This window comes from Catharus ustulatus, chromosome 6 (assembly GCF_009819885.2).
Source record: "Catharus ustulatus isolate bCatUst1 chromosome 6, bCatUst1.pri.v2, whole genome shotgun sequence".
Lineage (NCBI taxonomy): Eukaryota > Metazoa > Chordata > Aves > Passeriformes > Turdidae > Catharus > Catharus ustulatus.
Window position 1 is genome coordinate 8,567,881 of NC_046226.1, and position 13,617 is coordinate 8,581,497.

A 13,617-nucleotide genomic window follows, 5' to 3' on the forward strand; every position below is an offset into this window, starting at 1 on the left:
ACAAAAGGAAACCCACAGCCCACCCAGTCGGGGGATGGCCAGTCTGTGTAGAGGCTTCAGGCTTGAACAATTACCTGAATGCTTAAACTCATAAGAGAGCTGACATTTCTGAGCAAACCGAAGGCAACTAGGAAACTGCAAATTAATTGGGGGTTACTTCTCTTCTACAAAGAAGAGCCAGATGAAGTAACAAGAGATGACTGATGAACTGTCTTGTCCCAAAAGCAGATCTTCTTTTGCTATGGAGATGTTATTTTGTCCTGCTTTACTGTATGACGCTACAGCTCTGCTGTTCCCCAGCCTTTCCTACAGAGCCTCAGCTGCAAGCCTCGCCGATCCTCCAGCTCCTGCCTATCCCACCCTTTCTGCATTTCCTTCCCCTCCCCGTCCCGCCGCGCCCCGGGGGCGCGAGGCAGCAGCTGCCGGCTCTGCGGCTCTCGCAGCCCGGGCCAGCCGCCCCTCCTTCCCCCGGGCTGCTCCGGAGCAGCCGGCACGTAGCTGCTCGGCCGGGAGAGCGACCAGAGACGCTGCGACGGCCTAAGTGTTTGCAGATGTGCAGCCGCATCGGGCTGGGGTCACAGCGGCGAGCGAGGTTTGGGGAGGGGGTTTTGCTCAGCAGGGCGGCGGCAGCTTTAGGACAGAATCAGTGAGGTTGGAAAAGATTTCTGCGATCACCGAGTCCAACCTGTCACCGAACAGGACCTTGTCAACTAGACCATGGCACGGAGTGCCACGTCCAGTCTTACTTCAGCACCTCCAGGGACACTGACTCCACCACCTCCCTGGGCAGCCCATTCCAGTGCCTAATCACCTTTTCTGGGAGGAGATTCTTCCTAATGTCCAGCCTAAACTCCCTACAGCACAGCTTAAGGCTATGTTCTCTCTGGCCCTGTCACTGTTCCCTGGGAGCAGAGCCCGACCCCCACCTGGCTGCACCCACCCTCCTGTCAGGGAGCTGTAGAGACTGATAAGGTCCCCTCTTGAGCCTCCTCTTCTCCAGGCTAAACACCCATGATCTGCCTTAGCTGTTTCTCATAAAACTTGTGCTCTGACTCTTCACCAGCTCTGTTCCCTTCTCTGGGCGCACACTCCAGCACCTCAATATTCTTCCTGAATTGAGGGGCCCAGAACTGGGCACAGCACTCGAGGTGTAGCCTCACCAGTGCCCACTACAGGGAGAGGGTCACTGCCCTGGTCCTGCTGGCCACACTATTCCCGATAGAGGCCAGGCTGCCACCGGCCCTCCTGCCCACCGGGGCACTCGGTGCTGACTCGTGTTCGGACAGCAGCTCCTTGCGGGGTGTGAGACATCACCCCCGCCCCAGCATGCGGGTTCCTGGCTCTGACTGCGAGACCCGGGGCCGGGCGGCCGGGGCCGAACAGGAAATGCCACAGGCCTTGCTAATGGAGTGCTGAGGCCGCCTGTCACCCCCGCGGGGCGCAGCCCCGGGCCTCCCCAGCTCGGAGGGAACTGGCGCCTGACGGCGGGGAGCGCCCGGGCCGGGCCGGGCCGGCCAACGATCCCTCTCCCCTCCCCCGCCACGGCTCCCCGCGGGCTGCAGCGCGGCCAGGTCTGAACCTGTTCCCGCCGGAGCCCGTGGCCGGGAGCCCAGACATGCCGCGGGGCCTTGGCTGCGATTTGAAATCGGGGCGGCCCCGCGTCGCCCCCGCCCCCGCCTCCCTCAGCCTCTCACGGCCGAGGGGAAGGGTCCGGCTGCCATGGCAACCCCACCGCCTTCGGGGGCGGAGCCCGAGGGCGGGACAGACAGGTGTTAGAGCCAATCGCAGCGGTGAGTGGCGCCTGCGGGGCCCTGCCGCAGCCAATAGCAGCCTCCGCCGCTCCCTGGTGGGCGCGGTCTCCGGGGAAGGCCCGCCCCCAGCGGACGCGGGTCCCTTTGTGGGGTTTGACAATAAGATGGCGGGCGGGGGGAGGCGGGGCCGGCTGGCCCCGCCCGTCCCTCAGGCGCGGAGCGGGCGGTGAGGCGGGAGCGGAGCGGGGGTTCCTGCGCGGGCGTGCGCCGGCGATAGCAGCGGCAAGGCAGTGAGTACGGTGGGCTGGTCGGCTGGGCTGGGTCGGATCCGCGGGAAGTCGGTGCCGGCGGAGCCCTTGGAGGGGACGGGGTCGATTCAAAATGGCGGCGGGAGCGCGGGGCGATGAGTAACCGCCGAGAGGGCCGGGGCGGGCGGGACACGGGGCCCGTTCTGCACTTTCCTCCGCTCGGGCCCTTCCGCAGCCGCGTTCCCTCATCGTCCGCGCCTCCCCCGGGCACTCCGCTGCCCTCCCACCACCGGGGAGCTCCCCCTCGCTCCCCGCCCCTGTCCCGCCTCTCCCCCCGGTTCTGCGGGCTCCCCCCGCTCAGCGCTCCCGGCCCCCGCCTGCGTTTCCACGAGCTCCTGCCCCAGCTGCCCAGCCTGCCCTTCCCCGGGTGCTGGAACCCTTCCCCAAACCTCTCGAGTGCCGGAGAGGTGCCTGCCAGCCCCCTGCGCCCCGGGGGTGGGCAGACCCCAGTGCTGTAGAGGGGCCTTTGTTCCAGTCCGAATAGCGATGTTTCTGGCCTTAGCAGCCCTCTGCTGTGTCTGCACCCCACCGTACACCTCGTCACCATATGGGCACATGTGCATGTCTGCAGAGGAGAAGTAGCTCTCTTTCCGTCTTTTTCTCCACTATTACACAGAGCTTTGGTTTCTTCCCACGGTTCTTAGAAAAGCCAGTGTTGGAGTGGAGAGGATTAGAGTGGTAGAGGGGAGGTACGGCCCCTTTTTGCCTTCCCGTGCTAACCATCATCACTGTACTTGCGGCTGTACAAAAAGCAGCACTGTGCTTCACTGAACCTCCAGCACTGGCCTAGGTAGGTCTTGTCTGCTATCATAAAGATAAGCACCACTGAAATTCTTGTCTTCTCTGTTACCCCGACTAATGGGAAGCAGCTTTTTCCTTTAATTGCTTAACTACATCTTTGGCAGCATATCACTGTGTGAGTCTGAATTGAGTGTGAGCCCTGAGTTCTGAAGTTGATGCTCTAATAAGAATTGTGTCAAATTGCAAGCACCTTATTTGTAAAGCAGACTGGGAATTTGTTGATCCTAAAAACAAAACTTGTAATGAATTACATAATACTGTGCTACTATTACAAATAAAAAAACCCAAGCAAACAAAAAAAAAAATCCCCAGAAAACTTTTTCCTAGTGCACTGTGCTGCAGCTAGCTGCTGTCTCCTTGACAACATCTTTTTTTTGCATAGCTGTTTCAAACAGCAGTTTAGTTGGAACACACAAAGTTTGGACTCATGACACTGGGGTAACAGAGGAAGAAAGGAGGTGATGTAGCTCGTCCAGATGCTGCCTCTTGGACACTGAAAGGTGCTAGGTGCTGCTTGAAATTATCAGGGAATTTTGAACACCTTGACTCTGAAGCAGCAGTGCTCTGATGTACCAAAAGGTTTTACACAACAGCTAATGCCTTTTTGAGTATGTTAATGCATAAATCAATAGGAAAAGGTACTTAGATTTTAATTAAGTTTCAAATTTAGCATTCTCTTGAGATGAGTGCTTATTGGAGATAATGCAGAGAAGTCTGCAGGAGGTCGTTTGTGTGCAAGGTTTTAATTGCATCTGATAATAGTTATGAAGTTAATATGCTTTTACCAAGAACTTGATTGCTGAGGTCCACATCTATGCCAGTTTACAGAACTCAAAGAAATGACTGCTGTGATGGACATACCCTTCAAATTCACACTACCAGAGGTCCACGTGGTTTGGTTGTTGCCCTAGGGAAGAATCTGGAATCACATGCAGCAGGTTTTACACATTATTACATTGCATGGGAAAGCCTCCCTTCTGTAGTGTGTAAATAGATTACAGACTGGACTGGTTTGCCAGCATCCCCTGTCATGGAGTTTGTGGATAATGGCTCTTTTACCAGCAGCAATGGTCCCCTCCTGTATTCTCCGCTATTTTGGAAGGCAAACAGCCACAGCCTCCCCCTCTAAAATGTTCAGATATACCAAATAGTCTCAGAAGATATTTCAGTTTGTTTTTCTCATGACTGCATCATCTTTACCTGTAGTTATTGGCAGGGGTGGGGGGTGTTTGATGTGTTTTGCATGGTTGGGTTTTTTCAAATTAGGGTTATGCCCTTGTCACCTATCCTCCAATAAAGTAGAAATTTTGGGATTCAAATAGTTACCAGACACAGGCTCTCAAAGAGGTCACTTTTCATTTATAGAATGTTTTGAAAGTGTACCTGGGGAGCAGAAACTTCTGAACTTTTATAGTGTCATAAAGTGTTTGCCAGAAATAAGAAATAGTTCATTGACTTGATATGGTGTCTGACTGAAGTTGTAGCTCAGATGCCTTAAGACACTGTTTCCAAAGTTGCTGTGAGCTCAGTCCATAAAAGAAAATGAGTTGGTTGAAATACAATTTCCATGACATAACATCATTTAGTTTGAATATTTGGGGCCAAGTCAAAAGATTTTGGCTTGAGAATGTTAAAGGTGGGGTTTTTTTCTCCCATTGTGGTATTTTAACAAGTGTGCAGCTTCTTGAGGAAAAACATGTTTTCTGCACTCCCACCCCCAAGTCCTTTGTCAGCACTCTTCTTCCCCCCAACATTTGAGAGCAAACAATCTTGAAAAACTGTTTATTACTACACAAAACAGAAAATAAGAACAGATGTCCATGTGCACCCTCTTTATTTGTTTCTTTTCTAGGTATGCACTTCAGTTGCAGACACAGAACCATCTTGTAGTGCACAGACATGTCTAGAAAAGTATTGTTAAATTGTTTCCATAGTTTATTATGAACGTTTTTGTAGCCTCTTAGAACAACATTCTTTCTAGTTTCAGTAGTTAAAAGAATTGTTGCGTGATGGGATGTTGTATTTGAGATATCAAATCTTACTATGCTTTAAATTGGTTTTTAGAAACTCAACCTTTATAGTTAAAGCAGTTTAATTACTGTCATTACTCTTGTTATTGTCATCTTGCAAAGTAAATCTTAGTCATAAAGTTTCTATGCTGGTAAAGGAAAATTAAAATTCTCTCATGTTTTGCTATGTTACAGTTTTGTATTTGTGCCACCTCATTTTCTCTAGATGCTACAGAGTTATACAAGGGTTTGTATAACAAAGGTGAAAACTGAAGTTTTGTCATAAAAGTAAGGAAGACTTGCTTTCATTACCTTTTGTTTATGCATACTTCATCTTTAATGCTCATATGAAAAATTTTTGTTTGCTCTTCAAATGGCAACAGTGTAGGCATAAGGGAGAGGCTGTTCCAAAGGTCAGGGCAATAGCCTAGGACTTGGAATTAAACGGGCATTTTCCTCCTGCTGCAGATTTTGGGAGTATTGTTGGCCAAACCACGTTTGTGCTCTAATTGTGCCTTGGGTTTAACAGTACTATTCATGTTTGTGGAACGATGCTCACATCATACAGTACAGAGATACCAAAGCAAAACTGTTTTGTTCTGCATCTCCTGTCCCTGCCTGACATCTTGCTTCCCTGTGCTTGGCAGGTGCTGTCACTCTTACTGTATGGACTCTTGCTCAGTAGCATGGGAGAAGAGGAAGGACTGCATCAAACACAATTCCTGGTACGTCACTTTTTGCTTCTTAAATGAAACCATAACCTGGTACTCTGTGCAGTCACAAGAACAAGATGACAAGAACTGGCTTTATGATGTAAGATACCAATTGAAAGCAAGTTTTAGAAAAAAATCCAGTGAATGCCATGAAAGGTTTTCCTTTAAGAATCAATAAATGTTTTTCCTCTGCTTCTAGGTACCCAAGTGTGTGTGATGTATCGAGGTTTTCAGGTTTTCTCCTGTGTTCTGTTCTGTTGGTGTGCCTTAGAAGGCATATAAATGCCAAATTACAGATGTATGAAAACCAGGTTAACATTCAATTGAAGGTTTAATTACTCTTCACAAGAATGTGAGTTGAAATAAAAGAAGCTTCAAACTCTTTAGTGTTTAGTGTTTGACAATTCAATCATACATGATTTGTGCACAGTCCCAAATGAAGCTTCTAGAGGTTGTTTCACATGGGAGGGGAGGATGTGTTCAGAAACTACCATACATACAAGTGTAGAAAAAATTAAATAGTATATCCTTTGATAGGAAGTTTGCAGGAATGTCTAAAAATCTGGAAAAGGATCTATCAAGCAACAAGATGTATTGTATTTAACAGGAGTAATGCAAATAAGTTAGGTTTCAGGATAAGTTTTTAGAAGAAATGTCCAAAGTATTTAATATGTAGTTGATCCCATGGATAGCTTTTAAGAAGTTATGAAAAATGACTACATGACTAAGTTCATTCTATGTTGTAGTCTCTGCACATTGTGATTTCTAAGGAGTTTTGTAACTTCAGTGGAAAGAAATCTTTTAAGAATTGGCAAATCCCAACAAAGGTTATTTCATGGATATATACAGCAATGTAACAAGTGTTGTACAGAGTCAGATCAAGTGTTTATCTAGCTACTGTGCCATCCCCAGGTTTTCACAGTAGATAAGCATGTAATGTATTTTGAAAGGAACAGTGTTGTTGCCCTTTAGTGGATTTTTAGTGTCGCTGAAAAAGCTGAGAGAGAACTCCTTGAAAATATGTGGAATGTACCGTAGCAACCAGAAAAGCAAGGCAGAGTTTAGGGCTTATCAAGGAAAATGGGAAATTGTATAGAAAGACACTGCAATAGTATTTTGGTTTTATCAGCTTTTAGTTGAAAAACTGTTTTGTTTGGGTGACTACTTGAAAAAAGTCCCCAAATAGCGGACTAACAGGAATTCTAAGGACTTGGAAGAAAAATAAGGAAGGAGCGTAAATGTAAAGATCAGGTACCAGCTTTTATTTGCAGCGAATTTTTGTAAAACTAAAAGAAGTGATGCATCCTGCATTTTAAAAAAAGTTACTCTGTATTCCAAGGGATCAGCTGCAATATTTGCATGGGGCAGTGTTGTCAAAATTAGTGCAATTCAGAGAAAGAGCTAGGGCAGGTACTTGAGAGGCATCCCTTGGGGAATCCAGCAAGTGATTTTAGGTGTGAAAGCTGAAAAGCCTGCATGCACCCTGTGTATTTTTAGCTGGTGAACCTAAGCTATGAATACAGGAATTTTGCTGGCTTACAGCTGGGAAAGGAGCACAGAAGCCCAGACAGTGGATGACTGTGGCTATCCTTACTGGACTCACCCAGTTCTTACTGGAATTACGCAGTTCCCTTCCTCACCCAAGGAAGGGAACCGGAAGGACTGCTTTGGGCACCTCTGCTGAATGTCTCAAGTTACATGGAACAGATCTAGATATTACTCTCTTTGTAGCCAAAATAGGCTCATCTTTTCACATATGCTGCCTGTGTTTGTTTGTGGTTTTTTTCATGTTACTCTGTTTGGCATATTAATGTTCTGGAGGGGTCAAATCTTTTAAAAATGGTGTGCCAGGTTGTATTTTTATTTCCAAAATTAGAGGTTAAGCATGCCAGTAGAAACTCGTGAGGAGCGAGGAGAAACTGCCTCTGCAGTAGGTGAAATGCAGCCGGTGAGATGTTTGCTTCTGTGCAAGGCAGCAGCTCCTGACTTCCACCAGGTGTGGAGCTTAATGGGAGCCAGGAGCTGGGAGCCCCTGCCTCTCTCCGATGCCATGCCTTGTGGACCTGCTCACCCCTGGTTCCCGAATGTCGCCTTTGGGACCCGGTCCACATGTTCCTGACCCCTGTTGTACCACACTGGCCATTCTAGAACATGGTATGACAATTCTGATGTTTCTATCTTTAAAGAATTTGCTTTTTAATAAAAGATTAATGTTTGCTGTTCTCTTTTTTAGTACCTTTGTTTTTCTCCTCCCTCTTGAGCTGTTTATGTTGTACATGATTTTTTTTTTATTTGTTTGGTTTTTTTAACAGGACACAATGTTTGTGCGAGGATTAAAGAGGAAATGTTTCGATGGTGAAGAAGATATTGAAGGGACTCTGGCTGGTATTAAGGCTATTCCTTCGTATAATCTGCAGCGGCAGTCACTTTTAGATATGTCCTTAGTTAAACTTCAGCTGTGTCACATGCTGGTGGAACCCAACCTTTGTCGTTCAGTGCTTATAGCCAACACGGTACGGCAGATCCAAGAGGAAATGACTCAGGACGGGACTTGGCAGATGATAAATACCCAGAGTACAGGGCAGGCATCCCTGGATCGTCTTGTTTCCACAGATATCCTGTGTCGCTCATCTAGGGATCAAGCTGAGGGAAAGCATGTTCCAGCCTATGGTACTTTCAATAAAGACTTTGAGAGTGACCAGGCACAGGATAGTTCAGAAACTATGTCAACAGCCCCTTCAGTGCAAGCACCAAGAAACCTGCAGAGCAATGCGTGGGAAATGGAGAATCCACAAGAAAATAAAGGAAACTTTCAAAAATCTTTAGATCAAATATTTGAGACACTGGAGAATAAAAGTCCTAATTCTGTTGAAGATCTGTTTTCAGAAGTTGACAATTCTTATTATGATCTTGATACTATGTTAACTGGCATGATGAGCAATACAAAAATGGGACACTGTGATAGTCTTGAAACATTTTCTACTCCAACAAATACAGCTTCTAACTCTAATTGCAAATCTGATCTTAATGACCTTGATCATATCGTGGAAATCCTTGTTGAATCCTGAACCTCCTTGTGTAGGAGGTAAAGATCTGTTAATGAGAAGAAAAGACTTGAGGAAGTAATTTCTACAGTTTGTTCAATCAAATCTGCACGAGTATTTTACAAATGTCTATATATTATATAGATACATGTATTAAGAAGCACTTCATATTGCAAAAAAGTGTTAACTCTTAAAGTTAACCTGCAACTTGTAGTGTAATAATCTGATTTATCATCCACTGAACTGTAAGTAAATACGGTAAATGTTTCTACAATGGGGGTCCAAGGCTCTTGAAATTGGGTTCCTTTTACCGATTTATTTTAGCCTTTGATGGAGGATATCCTCAGGGAGAGGGATTCTCTATCTTCTTACACTTCTCCCATAAAAATGGTAATGAACAGAGAGAGAAGTTGGATAACTGGTTTCCTATTTTCCTCCAGTTTCCACTTTGTTACACCACAAAACTACCATACCTGCTGCTTCTGTTTTAAGTCGCTACATGGCTCTTAAAGAGCAGTATGCAATAGTTCTTGTTATCCTTGCTAGCTTCTTCTGGGTTTTGCTACAATTTTTACTTCAAAAATAGTTTTAAAGTGTTTATTGGTGTTTAGATTTTTCCAGGTATTTTCCTAAAATATATTTTTTACTACAGATGTTATGTCAGCTGCTAACTTAGTAACTTTTGATCATATCTGCAGTTGATGTATTTTTTGCAAGATTTTCAAAAAGGGATGTTTTTTTTTTTAACATGAGCTACCCAATGTAGTTCAGTAAAGTGTATGTAAATGTAAATATACAATTTTATACTTTGCATTAAAATGTAAGAGCTGTTTTCATGATTCTGTTTTATAGAGTAGTACTTTACTAAATTGAGAATTGTACATTTATGCTTTTCATACCCCACATACTTGAGCATCATTATAGGAAGAACTTCGATCTAGCTAGACACAATTACATTTAATTCATTTCAGAGCATACCTTTTGTTAACTACAAACCTAAATGATGTAGGTTTTTATTTATGTGTATTTATATGTAAATGTCATCAAGTGAATTGTTTATCATTGAAGTCTACCATCAAATATTTGTTTATATGGAATAACTATCTTGCACTAATTGCTACAAAAAGTGTTATTAGCGGCCTTTAAGTCTCACTGCTTGGTATGTCATGATGTCTTGTCATAATTAATATGCTCCACCCTTTCCAAGGGTTTTCTCTTGGCTTTTTTTAATAACAAAAAATGTAATACAACGTGAGATGGTGGTCTTTTTCTTCCAGCACATTTGGTTTAGAGTGTATATAGCTAAGCTTCTTCCTAGGAGACTTTTTTAGGGGAGGGGATAATTTGAGTATAGGCTATGATTTTATAAAATAATAAATGTTTACCATCAGAAGCTGCTACTGGGGAAAAGCCCCAAGCCAGCAGGGAGTAGGGAAGGGGGAAAATACGGATTGGTTTCTGGAATGTGTTGGCCATGGCTGTGCCAGGGGAAGACATCTGTCAGTAACGTGGTTGTTTCCTCTAGATCTGAGCCAAGCAAGCTGAACAAGAAAAGAGCACCTTGGTGTGTGTGACAGGCTCTGCCTTCCCATGAGTGACCTTACCTACAATGCAGATTCTCAAACCTGGAAGGGGGATTGGAGGTGGATGTATGTGCCAAAGAGTTGTTGAGAACATTTGAGTATCACTTCAAGAATAAGGAGACCACTGAGCTTATGTGCTTTAGAAACATCTGCATTGAGGAAAGATCTTATCACTTAGCTAAATTGTGCAAACTCAACAGTTGAATGTGTATTGGCTCCATCTTCTGAAACTTCATGCACTTGGTGTGAGTCTTCAGTGAACTGGAAGTTGTTTCCTTGTATTAAATTTGGCATAAGATAACTTGGAGTTGCTGCAGTTAAGCTTTGCTTTCTCATTTCAACTTTGATTAATAACTTCATGTTGAAGGATGAAATAGCACATAGGCACTTGCAAGTTCAGTCCATAGGATATAGCTGGACCAAAGAGAAGCCAGTGCTACATCTCTTAATTGAGAGATCACTCATAAGTATTGCATTAATAAATGCTGATTCAGGAGGATCCAAATATAGATAAAAATTGTCATATCTCACAGTGAAATAAAGCTGGCTTATCTGGTAATGTTTGTTGTATCAGAAATTCCTTCAAAAATTATAAATCTGCAGGTGATTTTTCTTGGTGGTTTTCTGTGAACCACTGAACTGGACATCAGATGCCTTAGGGTAAAACAGAAAGCCAGGGAACATCAGTTTTATAACGGGAACATCAGCATTGATTGGAATAACTAAATATCTTCTGTTCCTCTGGGAAGCTTTCCCAAAACTGCTCTGAACTGTGCTGAAAACCCACAGGTTTGAGCAATTGTGGGTGTTTCCCTGTGCCCCCACACCCTTCATTTTCATTAAATGAGCAATTTCATGTTAAGATATTTTAAAAATGTTCTTCCCCCCCTCCTTAATGTGCATCAGTCTGCATGTTACAGATAGGAATCTGTATAACTTGTATAACTTAAACTGTATGTCAAATGTGTGTGTATTTATAACTCTATTACAAAGCATCTAGCTGGGTGTATTCCTTTACTGAGGAAGCTGTGCCCAGTTAAACAATTTACAGAGACTACTTGGCAGAACAGAAAGGTGTTAGGTAAGTAGGCATTTGTGGAGTCAAGCATTTAAACAGAAATATATATCCTATTTTATTACATTCTCAAAATTTATGCCAAATCCTATGTGCTCTTACAAGCCTGGTATCTTGGCTCAGCAGGTATAAGAATTGGTATTGCTGAAACTTGCACAGTCACCATGCAGAACTGATGGGTGCCTTCAACTGGTCTGACTTTGCAGAGACCAGTCTGGAAAATCAGCTTGTCTCCCTATTGCTTTAATAATGTATCTCAGTCTGATTCAACTCCTCATGCTGAAAAAAAAAAAAAAAAAAAAAAAAAAAAGAAAAAAAAAAAAAAAAAGAGGCTTTATTCTTTATTTTCTAACTGCCATTCTCATTTCTTTAGTGAGCTGTTACTACAAATGGTGAGAGATGATATTTGCTGGTGAGGATTTTCTTAATTTCTACATGTAAATGGGAAATTTAAAAAGAGAAAACTTAAATTCGGAAAGGCTTCTGACAGATTTTGCTGTCACTCCTAGCAGCCTTTTTTCTCTTGTGCTGCTAGGGAAGAGTGGTGGAGCTTGCCCAGCATCAGTGCCTGTGTCAGACAGGCTCCTGCTCTGCTGATGGCACTGGGCTGTAGACTCACACACAAGAAAGCGCTGTCAAGCACATAGCTAATATCCAACCTGCTTCCTTTGCAGGTAACGCTGACTATCTGTCCCCTTCTTCTGTGCCTGTGGTTTTATTTCTCCTTTTCCCTTGCCAGAAAATCACAGCTCAGGCATTCTGCAAAGGCAAGAAGTGCAAGGATCCAGGCTGCTATAACAGTGGCTTGTCTGCTTATTGCTGCTCTGTTTGTGTGGTTTCTTTTAACCCCTTCTCTCTGCCACAGCTCTGGGAGTTTGCCTAGCAAAAGACATCACCTGTCTCTGTGACCATAGCTATATTTGCATAAAGGACAAATTTGGTCAATGGAGAGAGAACTAGGTCTTTGAATTAAAAAAGCACCTTTCCTGACCAGACTGCCTTGGAGTGCAGCAGTGAAGGGTTTCAGCCTGGAGCAGGTTAGGGATTCACACGTGAGCTGAGCTCTCAGACTCACCAGGAATTACCTGTTCTCAAAGCTCTCCTTAGACTTTTTTTGAAGTCTTGGGTATGTCTGGGCTGCTTTAGTAAGCATTTTAAAAGGCATTATTGTAAATTGACTCAGAATATAGTTTAATATTGTAATTGCCAGACCATTATGGATTTTTTGTGTCTCAGAATATTGATTTGTGTGACTACTTCACAGTCCTGCAACTTACTCCATACTCCCTTATAAGTAAACGAACTGTCAAAAGCTAGAATGAAAAAAACCCAACACATTTTTTTTCTGACATCTATGATAAGACAAATGCTTTCAAAAATTACTTCTGTTCCAAGTGAAAATATACTTGTGTCTCAGGCCTAGGATGTAGTCCCATATGTAAAAACAAAAAAAAACCCCAAAACCAAACATGTCTGATGATGACAAATTTTGTTTGCTCCTCAGTTCTTAAATAAGTCTTATTTCATCCATGACTAGTACAAAGCCACAAAGTTTCAAATAAATGAAATAAATTGTCTTGGAGAACATAGGTATTTGTGTCCATCTGGTTATCAAATACAAGGTTTTGCAAGGATTGTCTGAACTTGTGGTGTCTCTTATAAAGTTGACAGTTAAGATAAATTTTCCTATTTTATTTTCATTTAGAGGTGAAATCCCATCAAATAATTTATCAGGAGACTTATTTTAGATGTTTGTAATGCCTTTAAAATTAAAAAAAAAAAAAAAAGTTAGTGAAAAATACAAAAATTTCATTATTTGACATGATTTTAGTAAGTTTGTATGGTAGCTGTCTCTTTCTTTAAAAACCCAATAATTGTTCATTTGCTTAACCAGCATTCCCCCAAAATGAGTCGTTTATGACCTGAAGAATTATTGTGGTAAATGTTCATGCATGACAAACGTGTCAACAGGAAAACCTAATGCTAGAGGCTTTGCATTGCCAGGGAAGCATTTGAGTAATTTCAACTGTCACCTTTTTAGGGAAGAGTAATTGAAGATACAGGTGATTGCATGACATCTTGCAAACCCAGAATTAAACAGAAATTGTATCCCCATGTATGCTGGGTTTGGAAGTTCCCATGGAGCTCGTGGGAAGTGCAAGTATGTATGGCAATAGTAAAATGTTGCAGCAAATGAACTGTACATGCTATTTCTCATGTTCCATTTACAGACAAGATTTGGAGAGGAAATCAAGAAAAATTAATGCAACTTCAGCCTGGGGTTGTGCAAGCTTACAAAGCAGGACTTCCAAAGGGAAGAGCGGCTATGTTGA

The 13,617-nt window shown here is 43.5% G+C and overlaps 1 protein-coding gene across 3 annotated transcripts; it reads left to right on the forward strand.

Annotated features, from left to right (window-relative positions):
* The first annotated feature begins 1,939 nt into the window (after positions 1-1,939).
* On the forward strand, positions 1,940-9,876 carry CDCA4 (cell division cycle associated 4). 3 transcript variants are annotated; one of them, XM_033063593.1, is made up of 5 exons: positions 1,940-2,041; positions 2,676-2,849; positions 5,517-5,594; positions 7,459-7,736; positions 7,895-9,876. In XM_033063593.1, exons 4-5 carry the CDS (start codon positions 7,734-7,736, stop codon positions 8,648-8,650), a joined length of 759 nt encoding a protein of 252 aa, XP_032919484.1. In that variant the 5' UTR covers positions 1,940-2,041; positions 2,676-2,849; positions 5,517-5,594; positions 7,459-7,733; the 3' UTR covers positions 8,651-9,876. The 3 variants fall into 3 exon arrangements, with proteins under 3 accessions (XP_032919484.1, XP_032919483.1, XP_042635350.1); XM_033063592.1 differs by lacking the exons at positions 2,676-2,849; positions 7,459-7,736; XM_042779416.1 differs by lacking the exons at positions 1,940-2,041; positions 2,676-2,849; positions 7,459-7,736 and having other exon boundaries at positions 5,513-5,594.
* The last annotated feature ends 3,741 nt before the right edge of the window (positions 9,877-13,617 follow it).